This window comes from Equus quagga, chromosome 9 (genome assembly GCF_021613505.1).
Source record: "Equus quagga isolate Etosha38 chromosome 9, UCLA_HA_Equagga_1.0, whole genome shotgun sequence".
Lineage (NCBI taxonomy): Eukaryota > Metazoa > Chordata > Mammalia > Perissodactyla > Equidae > Equus > Equus quagga.
Window position 1 is genome coordinate 90,291,415 of NC_060275.1, and position 24,714 is coordinate 90,316,128.

Here is a 24,714-nt window from a genome sequence, read left to right on the forward strand (position 1 = left end):
TTTGCTCAGTGTCGTTACCTATATAGTATGGTAAAATCTTTTGAGTTAATTATTTTCTATTTAAAAGAAATAATCATAATTATGGCTAACATTTTTGTAATACTAGGTACTAAGTACTTTGTTAAGCACTTTATATGTAATAATTTATTAAATCATCAAACCTTATGAGACAGATGCTGTTATTATCATCCCTATTTTAGAGATTAGGAAATCCAGGCCTGGAGAGATTAAGTAACTTGCTCAAGGCCACATAGATACTAAGTGCTGACTCTAGAATATAAACTCAGAGCCCATGTACTAATGCTGCTCCTTAAGAAGTTTTACATAAAATTATTTTAGAATTTTAAATATGCAAAAATTACTAAATGCAGATCTTACATAGGTCTTAAGATGCAATTAGAAAATACGTTAAAAACATATTGTTACTCATAAGGTTTTTTTTCCCTTTCCCTAGAATATTGTTACAGAACTCTGTCACAACGTTCGTACACCAGATTTGGATAAATGGGAAGAAATTAAAAAACTGAAAGCATCTCTTTGGGCCTTGGTTTGTAATAAACATTTCTATAAGATCTTCATAATTTTTAGATTTTTCTAATTTTACCATTAATATTAAATGAATAAAAATCATTTTATTTGGAACTTGTTCTTAGATTAATATTCTAAGACCAAGATTGTTCCTGCCCACTTAAATATCATTTTTATACTGGAAAATAGATGGTTAAATTATCGGTTTTCTTGGTAAGACAAATGGGACATTAATTCCTAAAATTTCTTATTTGAAGTTTTTTTTTCACATTTTTGTTTTTCCTCTCTCATAGATGGGGATGTGTTTTCTGGTTTTTTGGGTGACTTTCCAAATCTCTTGAAATAGTTACTTTGGTAAATATATTTGATGTAAGTGATTTATTTTCTTTCAGGGAAATATTGGCTCATCAAATTGGGGTCTCAATTTGCTACAGGAAGAAAATGTAATTCCAGATATACTAAAACTTGCGAAACAGTGTGAGGTTCTTTCCATCAGAGGGTATGTCATTTAACTCAGAAATTTTTCTAATGTATATATTATTATTCACAAATGAGTGTGAGGAAAGAGTATTTTATTATACAATGTAGTCCTTTAGAACTGTTAATTCACTGAAAGTGCTAATGATACAAGATTTTTAAATGCATTAAGTTAAATATCTCAAGGACCTCCTTGTTTAATATTATCTTTCCATTTTTATCATTAGAATGTTGAAGTTTACTTTGCAAGTAAACAGTGAAAATGTAACATGTGTCCAAATATTCCAGTAGTCCGATAGCCCAAATATTCCAGATTTATCCCAGAAAAGCTAATATATGTCTCTTTTTCTGAGATTGCATTATGTTCTTTTAAATTATTTCATTGTAATTAATATTTTTATTAGGAAGGTTTTCATGTTTTTTATTGCTTCTAATTTACTCCTAATGCATTTTAATACATTTTTCCACGAGCTAAACAATTTTTAGTGGCTTTTAAAAAAAATTTAAATGTACATATAGCAAACTAATGTTTTGTGGTAGCTTTAAGAAATCTTAGTTTGGAATTCTAAACTGTCATTACTGTATCTTTTACATACAGGACCTGTGTATATGTACTTGGGCTCATAGCCAAAACAAAACAAGGCTGCGATATTCTAAAATGTCACAACTGGGATGCTGTAAGGCACAGTCGCAAACATCTGTGGCCAGTGGTTCCAGATGATGTGGAACAACTGTGTAATGAACTCTCTTCTATCCCAAGCACCCTAAGTTTAAACTCCGAGTCAACAAGCTCTAGACATAATAGTGAAAGTGAATCTGCACCATCAAGTGAGTATTGTGACAAGGTCATACACAGTTACCCAAAATTAACGTTTGTATTTGTAATATCAGAATTTAAATGTATTTGTTATATTCCTAATTTACTTTTTTCTAAGATAATTTGGCAGCGTTTTGGAGAATGCATATCTTTTCACCACAGATTAAAGCCACCATCGTACATTGTTTTCTACCCTTGCTTTCAAAATAGCCTTTGGAAAATCTTACTTACAGAGTTAAATAATAAACCATGCACCAAAAGAATCATTCCCCATTTTTGCTTGTCATAAAATCTAATAAGTAAATGTTTATCTGTCTACCTTCTTCATTTACACAGGTTTTTTAACTCATTTTTCAGATAAAGAGATTGTTGAACCAGAATATATTTGTTAAGAAATATTATATTCACATGTTCATTTTTGAGAGAAGAGCTAAATTTTAAAACTGAATAGTGAAACTGTTAAAAGATATGAGTATCAAAAATCAGTTAAATAAAAAACAGTTTGTGGTTTTAAGCCCTGTGCTAAATGCTATTAGGTGTACAAAATTTAAGACGTCATTCTTTTTAAGAAGATAGTACAACATTTATCAAACCATATTTCATCAGATCTAAGATACCATGAATTATAAGATGCACCAGTATTTTATGTGCCACTAAAAATGAAGACAGCAATGCTGCCTATTAAACTAGGACATACCACTGATTGCAAGATGCATCCTGATTTTAGAGATACTAAGTGTGAAAAGTGTCCATCTTAGAATTGACAAAATATGGAAATACAGTGCAATATGCAAGTTTATTACTTTATTTTGCCTTCTTTCAAAGTATATTTGAAGAAGTTTATAATTATTCAAGAGAAAAGTAAAAAATAAAACTAGAATAAAATCCTGTAGATGTCATTAGGCATCTCAAAATATTGAGTCTTTTGTTAGAGTTAGGCACTGAATTTAGATAAGTTTCTTACTACCCAAGGCAAAATGAGAAATAAATATAATTGGTTTAAACATGAATTTAAAATGTTATGACTTGATACTTTACTGTGAATTGGAGATTCATTTCTTATGAGATTAATTTCTCCTGCTTGTTGTGATTTGGAGAATAAACTACGAGGAATCTGTACCAACTGAGTGAACATCCATGGTCAAGTCTCCTTTTTCCCCTTTAATTTTATCCTCAATATTTGGAGGTTTTGGGAAACTCACTGGAATAATAAAAAGAAACTTTATGTAAGCTCTGCCATATTGAGCCCTATAGTTTTCTTTGGAAATAACAGAAGATCCTCATAATGACATAGTTTTACATTTTATTCAAGTCCAAACTGTGGGTCTCAAGAAAGCACTTTTTATGTGACTCAGCAGCTGAACCCTTTATTTTTGAAAATTTTTTCCCTAGATGACTGTTAAACAGAAATTTCTGAAATATGTCATTAATAGTTACCATGATTTTGTTTGTCATTTTTTACATGCCGTTACTAATCAATCCTTTGATCATAGGTATGTTCATAATGGAGGATGACCGGTTTGGCAGCAGCTCTACTAGTACATTTTTCCTTGACATCAATGAAGATGCAGAGCCAGCGTTTTTTGATCGACCTGGACCTATAAAGGATAAAAATTCATTCCCATTCTTTGCTTCTAGTAAACTTGTGAAAAATCGTATTTTAAATTCGCTTACTTTGCCTAATAAAAAACATCGTAGTAGCAGCGATCCAAAAGGAGGGAAACTGTCATCTGAAAATAAGACAAGCAACAGGCGGATCAGAACGCTTACGGAGCCCAGTGTTGACTTTATTCATAGTGATGATTTCACACCCATATCCACAGTACAGAAAACATTACAATTAGAAACTTCATTTGTTGGGAATAAGCACATTGAAGACACTGGTAGTACTCCAAGTATTGGAGAGAATGACTTAAAATTCACCAAGAGTCTTGGTACAGAAAATCACAGAGAAAACACAAGCCGAGAGAGATTAGTTGTAGAAAGTTCAACAAGCTCACATATGAAGATACGTAGCCAAAGTTTTAATACAGACACTACAACAAGTGGCATAAGTTCAATGAGCTCAAGTCCTTCTCGAGAGACAGTAGGTGTAGATGCTACAACTGTGGACACAGACTGTGGGAGTATGAGTACTGTGGTAAGTACTAAAACTGTTAAGACAAGCCACTATTTGACGCCACAGTCTAACCATCTCTCTCTCTCCAAATCAAACTCAGTGTCCCTGGTGCCTCCAGGTTCTTCTCATACCCTTCCTAGAAGAGCACAGTCCCTTAAAGCACCCTCTATTGCTACAATTAAAAGTCTGGCAGATTGTAACTTTAGTTACACCAGTTCTAGAGATGCCTTTGGCTACGCTACACTGAAAAGATTACAGCAACAAAGAATGCATCCATCCTTATCTCATTCTGAAGCTTTGGCATCTCCAGCGAAAGATGTGCTGTTTACAGATACCATCACCATGAAGGCCAACAGCTTTGAGTCCAGATTAACACCAAGCAGGTGAGCAAAGACATGTTTAAAACTAACAACAGTGGTTGCCAGGTTTTACATCTGCATAAACCTCAGAAGTGACCTATTATAATTGTTTACTATGGTAGGCTATAAGCTCCTAGTTACCCGATATGATTTGAAATGGATTCTTGCAGCTGCGAGGGGGGAAAAGAAACTCCTTTAGGCCCTGAAAGTAAACATATATGCTTTGCAAGGACACACAAGTCACAAGCTTTTTTTTTTATTTATTTCTCGCTTCTGCAAGGATCGATTTTAAAAAGAAGCATGTTGGGGGAATCAGGAGCTTAAGACCTACAATAACAAACAACCTTTTCAGGTAGGTCAATTTAAGGCTCCAAAAGTTGACCTCTTTTTTCTTTTTTTTTTTTTAAGATAACAAAATTTCAGTGAAATTCTTTTCGGTTTGTTTTGAGTAGGTGTGATTATTAAGTAGCAACCTAATGAACATTAAATGAATTACTTGGCCCTCAGGATCAGCAATAGCAGTTTGCTTGTGCTCAAGAACATTTAGGGGAGGATTTCTATGCCATATCTAAAGATTATATCAAGCCGGTCAAAGTAAACAATTTAGATTTTACCTTTAAAAGACATGCAATTTTAAATATGATTGTTGCAAAAATTTCTCTATTTTTTGTTGTTGTTGGGCCAAATACTTCTAAAAACTTTCTTAGTTTGAGATTATTCATTTACATTTATTTAAATGGTTAGTATTTGTCAGATACTGAGAATAATGCCTGGCACATCTTAAGCGCTCAATGAAAGTTAGTTATTGTTATCATCATCATCATTATCATTATTGGTGGTTATTTCTTTAGTGTAATCTCTTGGCTTTTATATAACCAAATTCTTAATAATGTTAAGTTATTAAGCAGTTTTGTTTCAATAATTTTAACACATTTAGTAGAAGGGGTACCTGGTAGCAGATAATCAATTATATCTCCTTTTGTAGAATTTCATAAATTATGTAGTAATCTCATCTACCTGGAACTCACCAGCTTTGGTACCCACATCAATTCAGAAGAAAGCCAGGCAAACCTCTCAATAGCTCACCACTATAAATCTATGCAGTAAAGTTCATGAATTTTATTCAAAAAAGGTACCTCTGACCCTCAAAGTTTGTTGATATTTTCTAACAAGCTTGAGTGTCAGGCTTTCAGGCCTATAGAAGCAACAATTAGAAGCTTCTACTGGTAGGTACACTGTAACAGGAAATGACAGCTCATAAAATTGGTAGCAAAGGAGGAAACTTTTATACTACAACAAAGTATTTGAAAACTCAAAGACCGAAACAGCCTGGTAGCATTCAGCCAGGGGTAGTAAGTAACAGAGCACACTGAAATGAGCAGTAAAAGTACCACCATCTTACAGCTCAGTACAGTAGCTGAAGTCTTGTTAACTCAGAACCATCCAGTTCAATTTATTATATCTCATTGAAGCAGGTATTTCTATCCAAATTGATTAAGCATAGATAAAAAGTGGTAGTGCTTAAATATTCATAAGAATAAACCAAAAAAGACAGCTGTGCCAAATCACTTATTTCCTCACCAGTCTGGGTTCTTAGGATCTTATTCCGGTATTCCCTTTTAGAGCAGGAGAAGAATATTTGGAAATTGTGCTCCTAAAGTGCCAAGTTATTGTCATTATAAAGGATGAATAGGTGTTTTTAATATCTTAGGAGGGGAAAAAATCGAAAAAGCACTCAAGGGAAATAGGAGCAGTTTGTACAAAGGCATGAAGAAATAACAAAACTTCATGTTCCTCACATCTTTCATTTATTCTTCAAATTGTATTTAGCATTTAGATTCCATGTAGGAAAAAATTGTTGGCATTAATCTTATTATTCCTATTTCTATCCTTTGGTTGATTCAGAGAAAATGAGAATGATGGAAGATAACTACAAATTTACTTTAAAATAATAGTTTGGAATCCAGGCCGAGAAGATTTTTTTTGTTGTTACTTTCTTATAAAATTAAGAGTAGGCATATTGTTACCTGTGGTATAATGGCTGATGTGAATCCAGCAGTCTGAAAAATCATCTCTCACTGAGATATTTCCTTGGAGCATGGAAGAAAAAACACTGAAGTAGGAATCCTTGATCTTGAGTTTTAATACTGGCCCTGAGTGAATGAACTTGGACCATGTTCCGTAAATTATGCTGTCTTTTCTGCCTGGAATTTGACGGCTTTACAAACCTCATCAATCCAGAACAAAGCCAGGCGAACCTCTCAGTTGCTTACCATTAGAAATCTATGTTGTAAAGTTCATGAATTTTGAAATATCTAGGCCTCAGTTGCCTCATCTAGTGGAGTTTGGACTAGATCAGTGGTTTTAAGCTTTTTAAATGGTGCTTTTTAAATAGAGAAACCCTTTCTTCACAAAAACATTTCTATGGAAACCCAGTATGTAGAATAGATAAAAATGGAACTGTTCTGTTTGAAATAGGGCTGGGAAGGCCAATAATCCAGTAATTCCTTCTCCTCTACTCCAGCAGTCCTTGAAGGGTTTTATGGAGTTAGAGAGATATAATGAGTACAATTTAAAAACCACCAGCCTATTTTACGAAATTTGTAAATTTCAATTATGAGTGGTTTTTAGGTGGAAATTACTAGAAATTAGGGGTGGTTTTGCTATGCTAATATTAATAGCTACTATTTATTAAGCATGTATTTTGTTTGTTTTACAAAATAATTCTTTGTTTTAATATCAGGCTACATTATTACACTTTAAATGAGTTGGGTTTCCAAATAGCAATATATATATATATATATATATATGCTGTGGAACCTCGCATGGTGCCTTGGATGTACAAAGCAGATGTCTAGTAAATATTTTAGCACGCGTATTGCGTGGACAAGGATCTATATGAGAGAGGTGTATCTTATGGAAATGTCAGTGCTTCATATAAGGCTATCTCTTGTAATATTTACAAATGATACTATTTTTGCTATTTTGTATCTGTCTTCTGTGTTAACATAAATCTTACGTTGATAAAGCATTGATTGTCACACAAAGAATAAGTAATTATTTTTCATGAAAATGGTTAATAATAAGTACCCTTAGTTATATGATGGCCTGCTGTGGTGGTCTAGTTGTTAAAATTCGGCACTCTAACTGCCATGGCTGGGGTTCCTTTCCGGATCAGGGAAACTACACCACCCATCTGTCAGTTGTCATACTGTGGCAGCTACATGTTACTGTAATGCTGAAAGGAAATAGCAGCGGGTCACCCATGGTAGACAGATTTCAGCAGACCTTCCAGACCAAGACAAACTAGGAAGAAGAAAGAAAGACCTAGCCACCCACTTCTGAAAAAATTGGCCGTGAAAACCCTATGAATAGTGGCAGAGCATTGTCTAATATAGCACCAGAAGGTGAGAGGGTGGCACAAAAAGACTGGGCAGGGTTCCACTGTGCTGTGCACAGGGTTGCTACGAGTCGGAATTGACTGATCTGCCCTGACAAGTTAGATGATAGCAAATCTAGCAATCTCAAATGATTGTGCAGATAGTCCTTGGATTATACCTCTGACCTCTGAGGTCAGTTTTTTTTACTTCTAGATATTGAAAGTTATCTTAATAGCCCACCTTTTCACTTTTGCCTGGGAGACCGTAACAGTTGTTTTTAGTAACAGTCTACATTACTGATTACCTTTTCTATATCAATTTATAGCAGCTAAATATTTCCAAGTATTTATATGTTCTCACTAAACAATATGGCATTGTTGTGTACTCAACTATTTATTTTTTATGAAGGTATCAAAATAAATTATAATGTCTTTGTATGATTAATATTACAAATCAAGACACTAATGCGAGTGGTTTCTTTTATGGTATTGTAGGTTCATGAAAGCTTTAAGTTATGCTTCGTTAGATAAAGAAGATTTATTAAGTCCTATTAATCAAAATACCCTGCAGCGATCCTCTTCAGTGAGGTCCATGGTGTCCAGTGCAACATATGGTAGTTCAGATGACTATATTGGTCTTGCTCTTCCAGTAGACATCAATGATATATTCCAGGTATTAAAAGTTCCACTGTTTTCTTATGAGTTGATTTTCTGTTTTTTCACATTCTGTAATTGCTTACTAGAAATTATGATTTAGAATGAATACTAATTTTGGGGGAGGTGACATTTTAAGGCAGTTTTGTTGAAAGAAATTTTATGATGAAAAGTTTTTTGCCTTTCTCAGCTGTCCCATGTTCTTTTATTTAGTATCTCTGAGTCCCCAGACCATTATCCTTCTTTCTCTTCCCATACTAAATTGGCATCTTGTTTGACTTCTTTATTAGTATATTCTCTTTAGAAATTTAGCGAATTCCTAACCTTGCTTTTTAGTCACATTTGACTTATTCTTTCTTGTTTTTTTTTTCTAATTGAGATATCATTGACATATAACTTTGTGTAAGTTTGAGGTGTACAACATATTCCTTGCTTTTTTATCCTTGATCCTGTTTATCCCATACAGGGCAGCCGCATGTTGTGCCCAGTCATATAAAGTGACCCTCATTGCATGTAATCCTAATCACAAATCTCTAGATGATAGGTAGTGCAAAAGAGTACACATTTGCTCAGAAGTCTAAAGGCATTTTAGATAAGTTCTAAAATAAGTATTTTAATATCTATTTAAGTCACCAAGAATAAATAAAGACTTTAAAGGATATTTGTTATTTTGTCAAGTTTTGGTAATTTAACCTTCTTCAGTAAACTTTCCATTGTGAGCTCTTGTGCTGTAGTAATTCTATTTAAATTACATTTTATTTAATTTTGCTAATATTCATAAAGTGGATTTCTTTTTATAGCAGGACTTACTATGATTTATATCTATTTTAGGTAAAGGATATTCCCTATTTTCAGACAAAAAACATACCTCCACATGATGATCGAGGTACAAGAGTGTTTGCTCATGATGCAGGAGGTAATGTGTGGTTTTATTCTCATGAGAGTCCTCTTTATATTAAAAAGAAAATTCTTTTTAACAGAAAGCTAATTAAAAAGAAAGTTCTTTTCAAGTAGGATGACACCAAAAATTCATGTATACTTACTTTTGGGTCAACTTAAAAATTATACCAAAATAATTGTTTGAGTCAATTTAGAATTAAACCATAATATTTTTTTGTGAGGGACATAAGAAAGTGTTTTTCCAACTAAGTACCCAGCCTTTCAAGAAGACAAAAACTGGATCAGTTGCTTCTGTTTAAAAAAAAAAAAATACGTAAAAATTTTTAACGCTAATCCTTTTAGGTCTAAGAAACAGCTGTTTGGGGGAAAGGAGAGAGATAAACATGTACTTATACATTACGTGATCTCTCTTTTTTATGAACTATAATATTTTAGTATATGCATAACAGCCACAGGTTTAAAGCTTCATAATCTTGAAGATTGTTTCTAACATGTACCTCTTTAGACTCAGAATTATTGCTTTTCTTTATGCAAATGTGGAGGATAATTGAAATGATGCCTTAATTGTATAATCTTAATTTTCCATTTTGTATCTAAAACCTCACGTTAAAGTAATATCAACATATATTCTGGCTTTAATTATTTTCCTAATTCAAAGCAAATGATCTTTTTTTCTCCCCAGTTTAGGTTAGATTTTGAGTCATAAAACGAGTTTTGATTTTCTTCCCTAATTTCCTTTCTTTAAAATTTCACATAGTTTAAGGCATCTTGAAAGAGGTGTCATTGATATTATTACTATCTTTATCAGATTATGTTTTATATTTACTTATGCACAGGTCTTCCATCTGGAACTGGAGGTCTTGTAAAAAACTCTTTTCACTTGCTACGACAGCAGATGAGTCTTACGGAAATAATGAATTCAATCCATTCAGATGCTTCTCTGTTTTTAGAAAGTACAGAAGACACTGGACTTCAGGAGCATACAGATGATAACTGCCTTTATTGTGTCTGTATCGAAATTCTGGGTTTCCAGCCCAGTAACCAACTAAGTGCAATATGTAGTCATTCAGGTGAGTGATTATGTCCGTCTAGGTTAATCGACCTGAATGTGGATCTCCTCCAGTTACAAGTCATCTCCCAGCCCTATTAATCATCCCTCTTACTCCATTTTCACTGCCTCAGCCTTCGTTCAGTCACTCATCATCTCCATATTAGAGTCTTAGTGTTTCAGTCTCCGGTTTTGGCCCCTTCCAATTCATCTTTCATATTGTTGCCTGGGATTAATCTCTTGATGATTCCATACTGACTATTCATGCTCAGCAAACAAGACTCTGTGTGTGACCTGCCTGGTGTCTTTTTTCAACCATTCTCCTGTCTTATAATCCATACACTATTACTGACTGACTTGAAGTTTTTGAACAAACTGTGCTTTTTTTTTTATGACTCTAGGCATGAAAAATGTATTTTTCCCTGCTGTTCTCTCTTGCCTCTCCCTTTCCTTACACACATATAAGCTCACACACAGGCACACACCTCGTCCACCTCATCCTAAGCGTCAGGGATATTGTATCTGCAAAGTTTTCTCTGACACACTAAGTGAGATGTTGACATCCCATCCTCTTTACTCTTGTTGACCTTTGTACATAGATCTCTTATGATGATTATTGCTTAGTTATTTTTTTCCCTTCTACTCAGTAAGTTCCTTTAGGGTATGGTCTGTCATGTCTTTTCATTTTTATATTTCTAATACCTAGTTTTGTACTGCTTTGCATAATAGGCACTCAATGTGTTTTTGGTGAGGGAATAAATAAATTGAACCCAGATTCAGCTTTTCCATATGATTCAACAAGTGACATATATTAGCAATGTAAAATTAGTATATATGTGTTTGAAGTCTTACCATAGAAACCTTTTCTTGGTGAACATCGCTTAGCTACCCTCAGGAAACCCAGTGATGATGAGAGTTCTCTGGGTCACTCTTCCAAATTTCTCCTTGGAGTTCTGATTCAGAGCTTCCCACCTGATGGGTTGCAGCACACTGATGTGCCACAGATAGGATATGGGTATGCCAAGATATTAATCCCCTCAATGATTCCATGCCCCAATAGGGCCCAGGTTTGACAAGCCCTGCACTGTGATACGTCCCACTGTGAACAACCCTGTCCAGGGCCCCAGCATGCTGTAATTATTTTCATTTGCTGTGAGTGAAAAGGTTTGGGCAGTGTTGTTCTGAAGTATTGCACACAGTAAAGATGCTGTCATTTGGCTGTACATCGTTTATGATGCTTTAGTTCCTGAAAATTCCACTTCTTCATTTACTTATTCAACAAATACTTATGGAGCGCTTACTATGGAGTTTTTGCTATACTGTTCTTTACTTATGTATCAAATAAGAAATACGGAAACCAGCCCTGTAATTACCCAGTCACAAGATAATCACAGCTAGTTCTAATCCATTTGTGCTCTGTAGCTGGGACAGTGGTCAAGCAGAGTGTCGTGAAGTTTGGGACTTGGGAAAGACTTCCTGCAGTTGAAGAAGCTCTTACCTCAGCACAGCCATTAGAGCCCCTCGGCTTGTTATTCTAGTGACATGAAGTGTTGGATTGAGGAGCAGCAGGGGAAGGATGATTCTTAATTGGAAAATGATTACAGTTTACTGCTGATACCTATCTTGGAGCTGTGAAGGGAGAGAGACTAATTGTTAAAAAGTCACTGAACCCTTACTCATTCATACACTCAAATATTTATTACGCCTCTACCATGGGTCAGGTGTTGAACTAGACGCTAGGAGAACAATTGGGAGAGAAAAAAAAGACACTAATTTTGCTTTCTGTGAGCTTTAGTCCAGTGGGGAAAGAAATGGATTGATTGATCAGTCAATCAATTGATTATACAAATATAATACTGCATTTGTAACAAGTGCCATCAAGAATAGATACATGGTATTAGCAAAGAAATATAATCGAGTCGGCAGATCAAAAATGAATCTGAAGAAAATAGAAGCCAACTAAGTGAAGACTGGAGTATGGAGAATTTTAAGACAGAGGGAACAGCATGAACAAAGGTGTTCTGATGGGAGCGAGCATAGGAAGTAGAAGGGACTAAAAAGACCTTTGTGAATGGAGCTCAGAAAGCAAGGGGGAAGGAGATACAAGATCTGCCTAGAAAGATAGATAGAAACTGAGCCCTGCAGAGCCCTTGTTACCCAAAGTGTGGTGAGTCGACCAGCAGCATGAGCATCACCTGAGAGCTTGTTGGAAACGTAGAATCTCAAACTCCACTCCACACACAATCAGAATCTGCATTTTAACAAGAGTCCTAGGTTATTCATGTATACCATACAGTTTGAGAAGCACTGCTATAGGCCATGTTAAGGATTTTGTCTATCAAAAAGAAGACATCATTATCTATGGAAGATAACTAAAAATTAGTCCCTCTACTATTTAATGATCATTTTAAAGGGACGTCAAGACTTGAACACAAGACATTTCATTCTCTAAAATTTCCTGTCTGATAAGGTGGTGGTTCAAAAATGTTAAAGCTCAGAGGAAAGGCCATTAGAAAAGGATATTTAGTAACATTTTATTCGGTGTCTGCCACCTTCACAGGTGTTTATGCATTGTATGGTTCTAGTGTGCAAGGCAAAATGTTGGCCTTTCAAAATTTAGTACTGTACATTTCTGTTGAATCTAATTTATAGTACACCACATTTGCCCTAGTCTAGCTTACCAACTTCAAACGGGAAACCTTATAAATGTTTTAGACTAGTCCATCTGTGAAAGAGAGAGCATTAGAAAAAAATCAATGCACTATAAAAGATAATGGCAAGATCAGTTTGAATGTCTAGGTTATTAAATTGACAATTTGTGAGGAGTGGGTAGAAACTACACAGGGCAGAGGAGGGCCCTAAAGAGACAGTGGTGGTCTTCAAAGTTATTTTAGTTGCAGAATCCATGTTTCAGTCAAAATCTATGCAAAAGACCAGTGATATGCAGATGATGGTATAAGGGGAATAAGGAGGTGGATCCCATCTACCTGGCCTTGCCCAAGTGATAAAGTGGGGGCGGGGAGCCGGAAATGCTGCTGCTCCAAGAACCATGGAAGACCACTGGTGTAAACACAGCAGAGCAGTGAGCTCTGGTGCCAAGACTTAGGCTCAAAGCCACAGTTTTTCACCTAATTAGTTATTTGATCTTGGGCAATCTACCTAATTTTGCTGAGCTTTAGTTTTTATTTTTGCTTAAATCTCTAAATGAGAATAATGACACCTACCTAATGGTGTTGTTTGATATTTAATAATATGTAAGATTAGCATTTACTAAGCTCTCTGTAAATGGTAACTCACAGTAAGTTATTTATGCTAGAACTCATAGTCTCTCCTAAATTCTGATAATTCAGTTATGGTGATCTTACTGTGCTCCTAAGGAAAAACTCCTTGCTCACTTCGTTTTACATCTCCTGCTGCCTGAGAGTATTGGTTATCAAGTGATTATATATATATCAGAGCTAAAGCTCCTCACAGAAATTCTTAATTTTTTTCGTAAATAATTATTTCAGCATTTTCCATAAGCTATTTTGGGGCTTACTGCTTTCTGGTAGGAAAAAATTAACTACAGTTTTTCCGAATGAACCTGTATGGATTTATATTTATTATTTTTTGCTCAGAGCTTTTTATTCTTTCTCACATGTAGTGGCATAATTTAGCTGGAGTCGGCCTTATGCTCAGATACATGGAGTAAAGAAGATGTCTAGTCTCTTAGGGTTTGGTCTATCCTGTGCTTCATATCTCCATTTTCAACTGAAAGATAAAATAAAGCTAAGATAGAGTATTATTAGTTAAAAAGAAAGGAAACAATAAAAGCAAACAACTACAGTTAAGAAGCTAAACATCAATCATATAGATAAAATGATTTTGTTTATGGACAAAATGCTTCATCCAAATTAAAAATAATCTTGAAGTGTCTTGAATAAAACTGTGTCCAGGTGCATTGCATCAAATACTTCTTAAGAGAAGGTAGAAAAAAGGTCCCTAAAGGTAAATATCATCAACTTAGTATGCACAGTTTTGCTTTTGACAGAATCGTAGATGTTATCTTCCATGTCTAAGAAAAGGTAGGCCAACTAGCTGTTCCTTGCCCCATTTCCAAGGGTTTTGGTTCTCTTTATTCTGCCAATTTATAAATAGTGCCCATGTTGTGCCCACATGTTCTCTGTAGTTCCCATTTAACACATGTAGTTATTTCATTAAAGAATTCGTTCATATGGTTTAGCATGTTTCACAAAAAAACAGGACCTATGTAGTAAACAGCTTCTGTTATCATTATGCTTAAGATGCTGTTTCACATCTCCAAATGGGATAAACTGGTTATTTTGGAACCTGACTTAACTAGAAGAATGATTTTTTTTTTTTTTTTTTTTAATGAGAATGAATGACATCTTTAGAAATAGGATGCATTCTAACAGGTTAGAAATGTTAGGAGTCATCACTGGTTGAAGGTGAAGCAGAAATAAATTATTTTATAACTTTTCAGAAACATATCAATTGAAGAAAATATAGCTTTCTTACTGTTACCTGTGCTGGAGTATTTTGTCATTGTACTCCTTGGGTAGTTCATCAACTGAGTCTAAAATAATATTTCCATCTCTTATCTGTTTATTCAATATAACTGGTTTTTAAGTACATCTTTAGTTCTCAAATCTTTTGGCAATAGTTTTATTTTTTAAATTAATGTATAATTTAAGTAGCATGTTTTACTTTTAAGTGCCTGACAAGAAACATGATGTCCTTGATAACCAAAATTTAAAACTATGCTAAATTTATAGATCTTCTTTTCCAGGGAACCAAAGCATTTTCTGCTTAGTATTATATAAATAGTAATCTTAGGAAGTACTTAGAGATGAGTTGAGGTGATGATATTTCTATTCTGTAGAAAACAACATAGGGAGAGGTAGTGTGTGTTGTTGTTGATCTAGTTTCCTGGATTTCTAAAGATATAACATTTTTTCTCTACTCTGACAATGTGCTGTAGTGGAAAGAGTACTGGGCTAGCTATCATGATGTCTTACTTCTGGCTGAGTGTGTGTCTCCTCTCTCTGAATCTCTTTTCTTTCATGAAATGAAAGCATTAAGTAATTTCAGGTATTTCTTATAGTAGTAAAGTTATATGATTTTATAGGTTGCCCACTGTTAACTCCATGAACAGATGACCAAAGACTTGCTGATTTCCATTTGCTCAATCACTTGATTTAAGAGCTCAGGATAATTTTAAATAAAAAAATTCATGTCATTTTAGCAACATCAGGATGTTTAGTGGACTTCAGAATCCCATCTTGGAGTACCTTAGCAAAGATTCATGGGTAGTGGATTTATTCTAAGGAATGAAATGATAATTCAGGGAAGTATGATTCTTATATTTTAATTATTAAATGGGGGGAAAACAAGTCATAGAATAATATATATAGTACAATACCACTTATATACCCAAAGAGCAAGAAAGAGAAATTAAAATAGCAAAATATCTGAAATTATATATATATATCTCAAACCTTTAACCATATTTACCTATGGAGAGGGGTAGTTAGTTTGGGGATGGGAAAGGGGATAGATAAGGTGTCTTCACTTTTTATTCTGTACGCATCTTTATTTGAATTTTTAAAATAATCACATATTAATATTTTTGTAATTTAGGAAAATAAAATCTTATGTAAAAATGTCTTTAGAATTTAAAAATTTCACTATCTGAGCAGTCTGAATTTACTTTGAAAATCTTCATCATGGAAAATAATTGTTGAAAACTGGATAGAAGTTACAAGGAATCATCTCCTCTGTAGGATATAATGCAAGCATAGGAACTAAGCCATTGTGATACTTTAATTGAAATAATTTTTTTCTTCAGACCTTCAAGACATTCCATATTCTGATTGGTGTGAGCAGACTATCCATAATCTGTTAGAAGTGGTTCCCTCTAAGTTTTCGGGAATTTCTGGATGCAGTGATGGAGTGTCTCAAGAAGGCTCAGCCAGCAGCACCAAAAGCACAGAATTGCTACTAGGTAAGTTGTCAGATTCAAATCTAAGCATTGTTAATAAAACTATATTTAGTTTTGTTGTTGTTGTTCATAAATAATGTTAACGAAAGTTATCTCAAAACTATGACTAGTTAGTTTTATTGAGGCATATTTAGCCAGTTTTTACACCTGTATGCAACACTGATATGTACCCTCTTAGCTGTCTGCTTTTAGTAGAAAGAATTTTGCTCCCAAAATGACCAAGAGATTAGCGCAGTTTATCTCAGTTTTAGATCTTTAGATAAAGTTTAAAAACAAATTCCATGAGTTATAACCATTTCCTAATGTGATATAGATAAAATATTTTATCTTCTTTTCAGGTGTTAAAACAATTCCAGACGATACACCAATGTGCCGTATACTCCTTCGCAAAGAAGTTCTAAGATTAGTCATTAATTTGAGTAGTTCAGTTTCAACAAAATGTCATGAAACTGGGCTTTTAACGTAAGTAAACTATGAGTATTCTTTGTTCTGCTTTTTTATGGTGAAAAAGATACTTGAAATACTTCAAAAATTGGACTAATTACCTTCCATTGGTAGTTCTCAACTGTATGGGATATCTGTGGGAGGCTAGATTTTCTTCATATACATCAAGCAAAATAACATAGGCAAACAGATTAAATGCAGAAGCAGGTATGTGAATCTAGCTATCTTCTATTAAGCCAGACTTTAAAGAGATCTGTAAAAATGTAAGACAGTACCATTCTTCTCATTTTTTTAGTTTTGGAAAATAATAGTTATTTTTCATTAAAATATATATTTATGTTAACATGTAATGGATTTATTTTTTTAAATGAATTAAATATTTTGAAATTTTCTCAATTTTAACTTGTGGTAATTATCAATGGCTATAGCCCACAAAAAATAAACTTTCTGGAGTCCTCAATAATTTTTAAGAAATTAAGGGAATTATGAGACCAAAAAGTTTGAGAAAAGCTGGCCTATGTAAAACAAATAATATTTTCTTGGTTTAATTTTTCCTTATTTTTCTTTCTTTCTCTTAATAAAAGTTGCAGAATTTTTATTGTTTTTCTAAATCACAGCAACATGATAAAGGAAAATTCGGACAATCGTCAACATCTTTGATTTGCACTATTTAAAGCAGTGGTCCTCAAAGGAAATACACTTCAGGGTCTCCTGTGGGACTCTAAAAAATAATAACACAGATGCCAGGGTCCCTGTACAAACCTCCTGGCCAGTAGCTCTAGGGGTAGTAGGTCTTTAACCTGTGTATCACCCACCTCACCCCACAGCCAATTCTGAGATGCCATCCCAGCTAAAAACCACTGTTTGAAAGATATAAAGAGAGAGCCCAGTCAAGGATATTGATAACTTCAGTCTAACTTTAAAAACTTCTTTCTATTTTAAAACGTAATTTTTAAAATATGTGAGTCATTCTAGGCTGATAAATAAATTTTGCAATTTCTCATGCCAGTGGAAAAAATATTTCTAACTTTCCAAGAAGCATTTGGATTTTGATCATTTTAAGACATAACCCCAGACTTAAAATGTCTAATTTAAGTGTGAAGTGGGAATATTTAATATTTTATATTCTATGCCGTCACCCAAAAATGCCATCTAATCAGTATCTGGAGAAAAAATATTTAAAAAATGATATTTTGTAGGAAAAATAGGTAAGGCCTTATTATAGTTTTTTATCACACCATAGTCTTGTCTTTTGTTTTAGAATTAAGGAGAAGTATCCTCAAACATTTGATGACATATGCCTTTACTCTGAGGTTTCCCATTTGCTGTCACACTGCACATTTAGACTTCCATGTCGGAGGTTCATACAAGAATTATTTCAAGATGTACAGTTTTTACAAGTAAGTAGAATTTTTACTTAGGAAATTTATCTTTTAAGAATAATTCTGTTTGAATTAAGTTAAAAGGGAGATTATATCTGTTGATACACTAGACAGTCATTAACAGTTTACCACTTCTTTTCTAGATGCATGAAGAAGCAGAGGCTGTGTTGGCAATACCACCAAAGCAACCTATAGTTGATACATCTGCTGAATCCTGACCTCATATTTATGATGTATATAGATGTATACTATATATATTCATATTTGTGGATTTCCTACAAGCCTCAGAAAATGCTGACTGACTGGGCAGCGAAGACAGGAGCATCTTCTGTACACTGTTCCAGCGATTACTGGTACATGAACAGTTGGAACTGCAGACTTACCCTAACCAAAACAACTTCCTCTATCCCCCGTTGAGCCCTTTTGGGGGTTCATTGTTAATTACCACAGTTTTAAGAGTTTTAGTTAACCATTGTATGCAAGAGCCAAGCACTGAATACCTACATAAGTTTTCTATTTTTTCATTTTAAGAGCATAATAACAGTGGAACAATAATAGGATATGCTGAAGCACTCTTCACACAGTTATTTCTGAATTCTTTTTTTAGAGTTAATACAAAGATGCCTTGTTTGTTAACTAATTCGTGGAAACCAGAAATCGGTGTCTCTGAGGCTACATCCTGTTACCACGACAGGGTGTGCTTTAACTGCTGGTATCAGAGGGGGAACTTCGGCCCTTCCACATTTTTCTTAATGTTTCTAACACTACTTCAGAGGTTTGTAACCTCAAAGCGAAAGAAGAGCCTCAACAACCCGGGACTTATAAGTTATTTTTATGTTGGTAGACTTGCATAAAGTTTCTTATTTGTTTTCTGTCTATTAAGTTTTGTTGCAATGTATTATTATAGGCTATTTCAACTGATTAAGGTTTTTCACTACAGTTCCTGATTAAAATCAGAAGATCATTTTGTAATTCAAAGTATTTCTCATTTATAGAATGCGTATATTTTCAGTGGACTTCCATTTTTATCAACTTCCCATATCACCATTTAAACAGGAACTTTAACAAGCACTATTAATTTAGACCTAAAGCAAAAGAAAGCATTAAATAACACTTTGGATCTCCTGAGGAAATGATAAGTTTGCCTACAATTTACACATTCCATGGGAAAAGAAGAGCCATATTTCCTTTTAAGAAATCATTAATAAAACTTATTACAATTAAAAATTGTAGTGAAAAGCCTTAAGTACCAAATTTTAAAGCAGCAGTAATTTAATTTTTATATCAGTGTTCTTGTTTTGCACAAACTAAATGCAGTGATAGGTGAGTTTATGAGTACAGTAATTGCCTTTATCACATTTGTGAAGTTAAGTTGATGAGGGCAAGATTTTGTTTATTTGTGTGTTTAATTTGTATATGTCTAAAGATATTTGGAAATCTTTACGGGAATTAAACATATGCAAATTTGTGTATAAAAATAGCATAGCCATTATCATTGAGAATGCTTGTAAATGAAAGGATTATCTTTTTTGAGGTCTATATATAAATAGAAAAAAAATCCAGCTGGACTGATTAGGACCCTTTTTTAATTCATTTGTGTATACCATTCTTACCGTTACACAGCAGCTTTGACACAGTCGTAGTACATTAATATTTTCCCATATCCTTTTTATAATGGGCTTGTTCTTTGAGATCTCTGTAAAGAACCCTGTGAACTAGAAAACATAACTCACAGAGATAGTTTTGTTTTGTTTCTTTTAATTTACTGGCACTGAAAGTTCCAATTGGGATGAAGCATTTCATCTCACTTCATAACACCTCTTTGACTGCACTTCAGTGAATTGTTCTTATGTGCACTGTGTAGCAACTTACATTATAACAAAACAGATAAGGGCTGTAAGCTGCTCCTTATGTTAAAAAGTGGTTCTTCAGCTTTTCTCTCGTAAAATCCAATTGAAGATAAAACAAATACTTTTTTTTTACCTTTAATTTATCACTGAACCCCAGTGTTTATTTAAATGTCAACAGTACTTCTAAGAACGTTGCCTGTCACCTTGGTCTTTGGTCTTGGATGATTAAACTGCCTTCCAGAGAACCAAATGTCAGAGATACTAGACCAAATAGTGGTTAAAAACTCCAAAGGAGGTAATGTAGTAATCTTATTCATAGTGGGATTAACATATTTTAGACATTCATTTTAAACACTACCTCAGTTAATAAAGACTATAAAATCTGTGGTTTAATCCCTCAAAAGTTAACAGTAGTTCTTTTTTGTCACATACACACAACCATCCCCATGCCTAGACCCCGCGTCACTCACCCCTCCTGAAATGAAGTCTTCGTTACTATTAGCCTAAACAGGTTGTTGACTATTTCTTTGAAAGACATGTATGTATACATCATAATATTTGCCTATAGCACTTAGTTTGGGGAGACACTCAGAGCTTTGTGGTTATCAGTAATCTGAGAAAAGAAAAGTCTGTAACTTAAATGTAGAGTGCTGTTTGGTTTATCCATATTTTACTGACAGGTCTAATACGTTTTCTTTAAGTACTCATTAGTATAAAAGTAGACTTTTATGATGAAAAATGCTCACATGCAGTGCCAAGTGATTAACTTAGGTGTTTAAAAATCTTAAATTATAGCCGAAAAGGTTAGGAATGGTGTCAGTGGTAATAGAAATAATTGAGAAAATCATCTATAAATAACAGATATTACCAGACTATAAAATACCAGAATAATGTCAATACTGTAGTTTTTTCAAGATTTTAGAATTAATCTCAGTCCATATAAATTTGTACTGTTGGTAATTATTGAATAATTTGGAGGAATTTGGGCAGTTGTACTGGTTGTAAACTGTGAATTTCTAATTGTAAAGTGAATTGTCATTTCTAATTGAAATTTTTTTTCAAGAACAGATTTCAGCTTCATATACTAAGTAAATACTGATAAATAAGGAACTTAGAAATTAGTATTTGTAATTAAATATGATCTAAAATTTCTTATATTTTTATTTCCTGTTTATGCTTAGGTAGATTGCTGGGGGAGGGAGTCTGTTCTCCCTAATAAAAATTTTTCTAATAAACATTGGTAGCATAAGGACATTCTGTAAGACAGTGACATTAAAAAAGGCTCTTGTGGAGGTATACATTATTATACTAGTTACTCTAACATCTTGTGTACAAGTCCTTTTGAAATGGTGGCTTTAATAGTTTTCAGCTCTTTTATCCAGAGCTTGAGATAAAGTTGAGTTTTTCAGGGCATATTACAATGGCAAAGTGTTCAACAGTGAGGTGTCAATGCTTACTCAGATTTGTCTACTGCTATTTATATAAAAATTGTTTTCATTTCATTCAGAGGATGCCTTTTACCCCCACGTTAAAGCACAGATCATTAAGCAATAAAAACCAATCAAATTATCATCCAAATTATAACTGCGATTATTTTTGCATGGTAAGAGTGAGGTGCTAATTTTGTGTGAGATGAGCTTTGTAAACTACCTTGGGAAAGGTCCTTTGGAAGTAAGGTTTTTCCCCTTTAGTCCTATGCTTCCAGTTTTGTCTCAAATTCACAATCCATTAAAACATGGGAAAAAAGAATAGATTGAATTAATTGAGAGAGTTTTATGAGAAGAGGTGTTGGAATAAATCTAGAATATTTGTTGGGAAAGGTCTCCCTTGTCTCCTCATTTAGGAAATACATTATTACCAGCTTAATTTCACAAGCATCACTACAGTGAGAGTTTCATTATAAAAGCATACCAGTGAAATGAATAGCAATGCTTATCAAACAATATTGAAATCTGTGAGAATCTTTCTAGGAGCATTCTTTTTTCTTTTAGTTCTAGGTTCCCAGGGTATTTTTCATTCATAGTAAGTTTATATGACTGACACAGAATGTGGATGTTTCCCCCTTTGGAGTATTTTTATAATGTAGGTGGATAGCTATGCCACAGCATGCATAAATTGCACATTTTGTTGGACTTTCTTTATAAAATATTTAATTTGAAAAATATAATTTATGCCAAAAAAGGTATACCTTGTAATTTTGCCACTAAATAGGTTGATTTAGCACAAAATGCAAAGTCTTAGGGCAGAGGGGGGAGATAAAAAGTTTTCATAGAGAATAGTTGCAAAGTGTTCCATTACTGGTCTGTCAGAAACCCCAAAGCTGCATTGTAAAAAAATGGTGTAAATTAGTTTTGAAAAGTGGTAAGGGATTGTGAAAAAAAATCTCAGACTTAATGCTCCCTAACCACATTATTTTCTTCTTTTTTTATTTAGTAATACGCTGCTACAGATTTGGAGGTTCTGGTGTTTGTAGGTCACTGAACAGACATTGAAATCTGATTTATATTGTATAACTGTAACATAGAAAGAAAAAGTATTTATATATTTTCCGTAAGAATATTTCATTGAGTTGTGTATAATTTAAATAAGATTTGTCCCCAAATGGTTTTGCTCACCCTGATTTTTGTGTGTGTGTGGTTTTCTTGTTTTTGTATAATGTGTACAGTTTATGTCAAGGGCATTAAAAAGCCTCCTGAAGTATAATCTTATCAAAGGGATACATTGTTAATAAAATGTACTTAAAATTCTTAAACTTGTGTTGTTCTGTCTGAAATTTTAAAACAATCAGTGTTGATTTGAGTTAGGTACCAGTGAGGCTGATAGATGTCACTCCCAGTTAAAGTGACGTTTAGGTACCACAGGTAAGAGTCCAGTTGAGTAACGCGTTAGTGGGTTGTTCCAAATGTCTTAAAATAGCTATTTATGCTTTTGTAAACGTTCTTCATAATCTAATCAAACATATATCTTTACAGTTTTAATTTTTAGTTTCAAATCATTATAAAGGGTTTGGAAAACTGGATCTGTCTTTAGACAGAACAGGTCTGAATTTTTTGAGAAATTAATACACACTATAAGTGATGAGGGTATGATGGTGACTTTTCTGTGCAAGGTATTTGATTTCTCACACGGAAACTAGCATGATCAGATAGGCTAACCTGCAGCCACCTAGTGGCAAAAGAAAATACCGCAAGGGAAATTACCGAGCCTGGAGAAGAAAATTCAATGGCAAAGCTAGGCACTGTTATGTAGTTGATTAAATGTGGTAAAATATATGTCTCACTTTCAGAAATAGATTTGTGTTGGATAGCTTGGTCTTTAAGCACATTTCTTTATATCATTTTCCCATTGCGTTCCACTACATATTTATGTCATTCAACAAAAACGTAGTTGGCCCCCAAAAAAGCACCTTTAATAATCATCATACAGCTGATCTTTGAAAAAATGTGATAATACAGCTGAACTTCAAAAAGTTTGTTTCATTTTTAAAAACTCTCTGGTATATAAAAATACTCAAAGTACTGCCTTAGTCAGGCTGCTATAACAAAATACCACAGATTGGGTAGCTTATAAACAACAGAAATTTAGTTCTCACAGTTCTGTGGGGTGGAAGTCTGAAATCAGAGTGCCAGCATGGTCAAGTGAGGACTCTGGCGGGTCCCAGACTTCTGGTTGTGTCCTCACATGGCGGAGGCAAGTAGGGAGCTCTGTGGAGTCTCTCATAAGAGCACTAATTCCATTCATGAGCGCTCCTGCCTCATGACCTAATCACCTCCCCAAGGGCCCCTTGCTAATCCCCTCATCGTCGGGGGTTAGGATTTCAACATGAATTTTGGGGGAGACAATCATTCAGACCATGGCAACTACTTTTGTATTATCTCCACAAAAGAAACCAAAATGTACTAAAATGCACTTTTTCTTTAATGCTTATCTTAGAGGACTAAGACAGCTACATTTGTTTAGTCCTTCAAATTGAATATATTGTGTTGTAAATATCGTTTTAACTGCTAATTCTGAAGGCTTTTTCTTTTGTATCTCTTCAAGGGTTTTAACCGTTCTACTTTATGCAAAATGTCTTATATGTTTTGTAAAACCTTTGAGACGAAAGCCAGTTTCTTTCCTCAAAGCTCTTAGAAGAAACACTAGATGTTGTCTAATTGAACTTGATTTTCTTCGTAAATACACTTTCTAGTGGAGTCTCAGTTTCACTAGACTTGGTCCAAGTCGGGTGTTAGGATGTCAGCAGGGGCCGGCTCGGTGGTGCAGTGGTTAAGTGCACACGTTCTGCTTCAGCGGCCCAGGGTTCACTGGTTCGGATCCCGGGTGTGGACGATATAAAGGGGAAGATGAGCACGGATGTTAGCTCAGGGCCAGCCTTACTCAGCAGAAAGAGGAGGATTGGCAGCAGATGTTAGCTCAGGGCTACTCTTCCTCCAAAAAAGAAATATATAGATAGAGGATGTCAGCAAGTGCTCTCAGCAGGGGCAGTCTCTGTTGTGTGATGAGGTCCCTGCTCCCAGTCAGAGCCCCTGCAGTCCCCTTCTTGCAGCTGAGGACCAGTCTCCAGGCTGATGTGGTATTTGTAAGTCATTAATGCCAGTCCTGCTCACCATCAGAATATCCTGATATTTCTAAGGAATTATTACTAATTTGGTTTTAGGTGCAATTTTTCAAACGTATTATGGCTATGTTAGAAAAAGTAGTGCCCATTTAGAGAACAAATATTTACGAATGAAATAGTATTATTTGCCTCAGTATC

At 34.2% G+C, this 24,714-nt stretch overlaps 1 protein-coding gene across 4 annotated transcripts in view; it reads left to right on the forward strand.

Annotated features, from left to right (window-relative positions):
• The window catches only part of RICTOR (RPTOR independent companion of MTOR complex 2), a 112,188-nt gene extending 89,478 nt beyond the window's left edge, over window positions 1-22,710 (forward strand). For 3 of the 4 annotated variants that reach the window (XM_046671602.1, XM_046671604.1, XM_046671605.1), the window contains 12 exons: window positions 455-547; window positions 921-1,027; window positions 1,604-1,833; window positions 3,316-4,324; window positions 4,581-4,652; window positions 8,175-8,352; window positions 9,165-9,249; window positions 10,070-10,303; window positions 16,130-16,285; window positions 16,621-16,744; window positions 17,988-18,126; window positions 18,252-22,710. In XM_046671602.1, the coding sequence (XP_046527558.1) occupies window positions 455-547; window positions 921-1,027; window positions 1,604-1,833; window positions 3,316-4,324; window positions 4,581-4,652; window positions 8,175-8,352; window positions 9,165-9,249; window positions 10,070-10,303; window positions 16,130-16,285; window positions 16,621-16,744; window positions 17,988-18,126; window positions 18,252-18,326 (2,502 nt within the window). In that variant the 3' untranslated portion in view covers window positions 18,327-22,710. The remainder of the gene's footprint in view (window positions 1-454; window positions 548-920; window positions 1,028-1,603; window positions 1,834-3,315; window positions 4,325-4,580; window positions 4,653-8,174; window positions 8,353-9,164; window positions 9,250-10,069; window positions 10,304-16,129; window positions 16,286-16,620; window positions 16,745-17,987; window positions 18,127-18,251) is intronic. The other variant, XM_046671603.1, reaches the window with a different exon arrangement.
• Window positions 22,711-24,714: the final 2,004 nt, after the last annotated feature.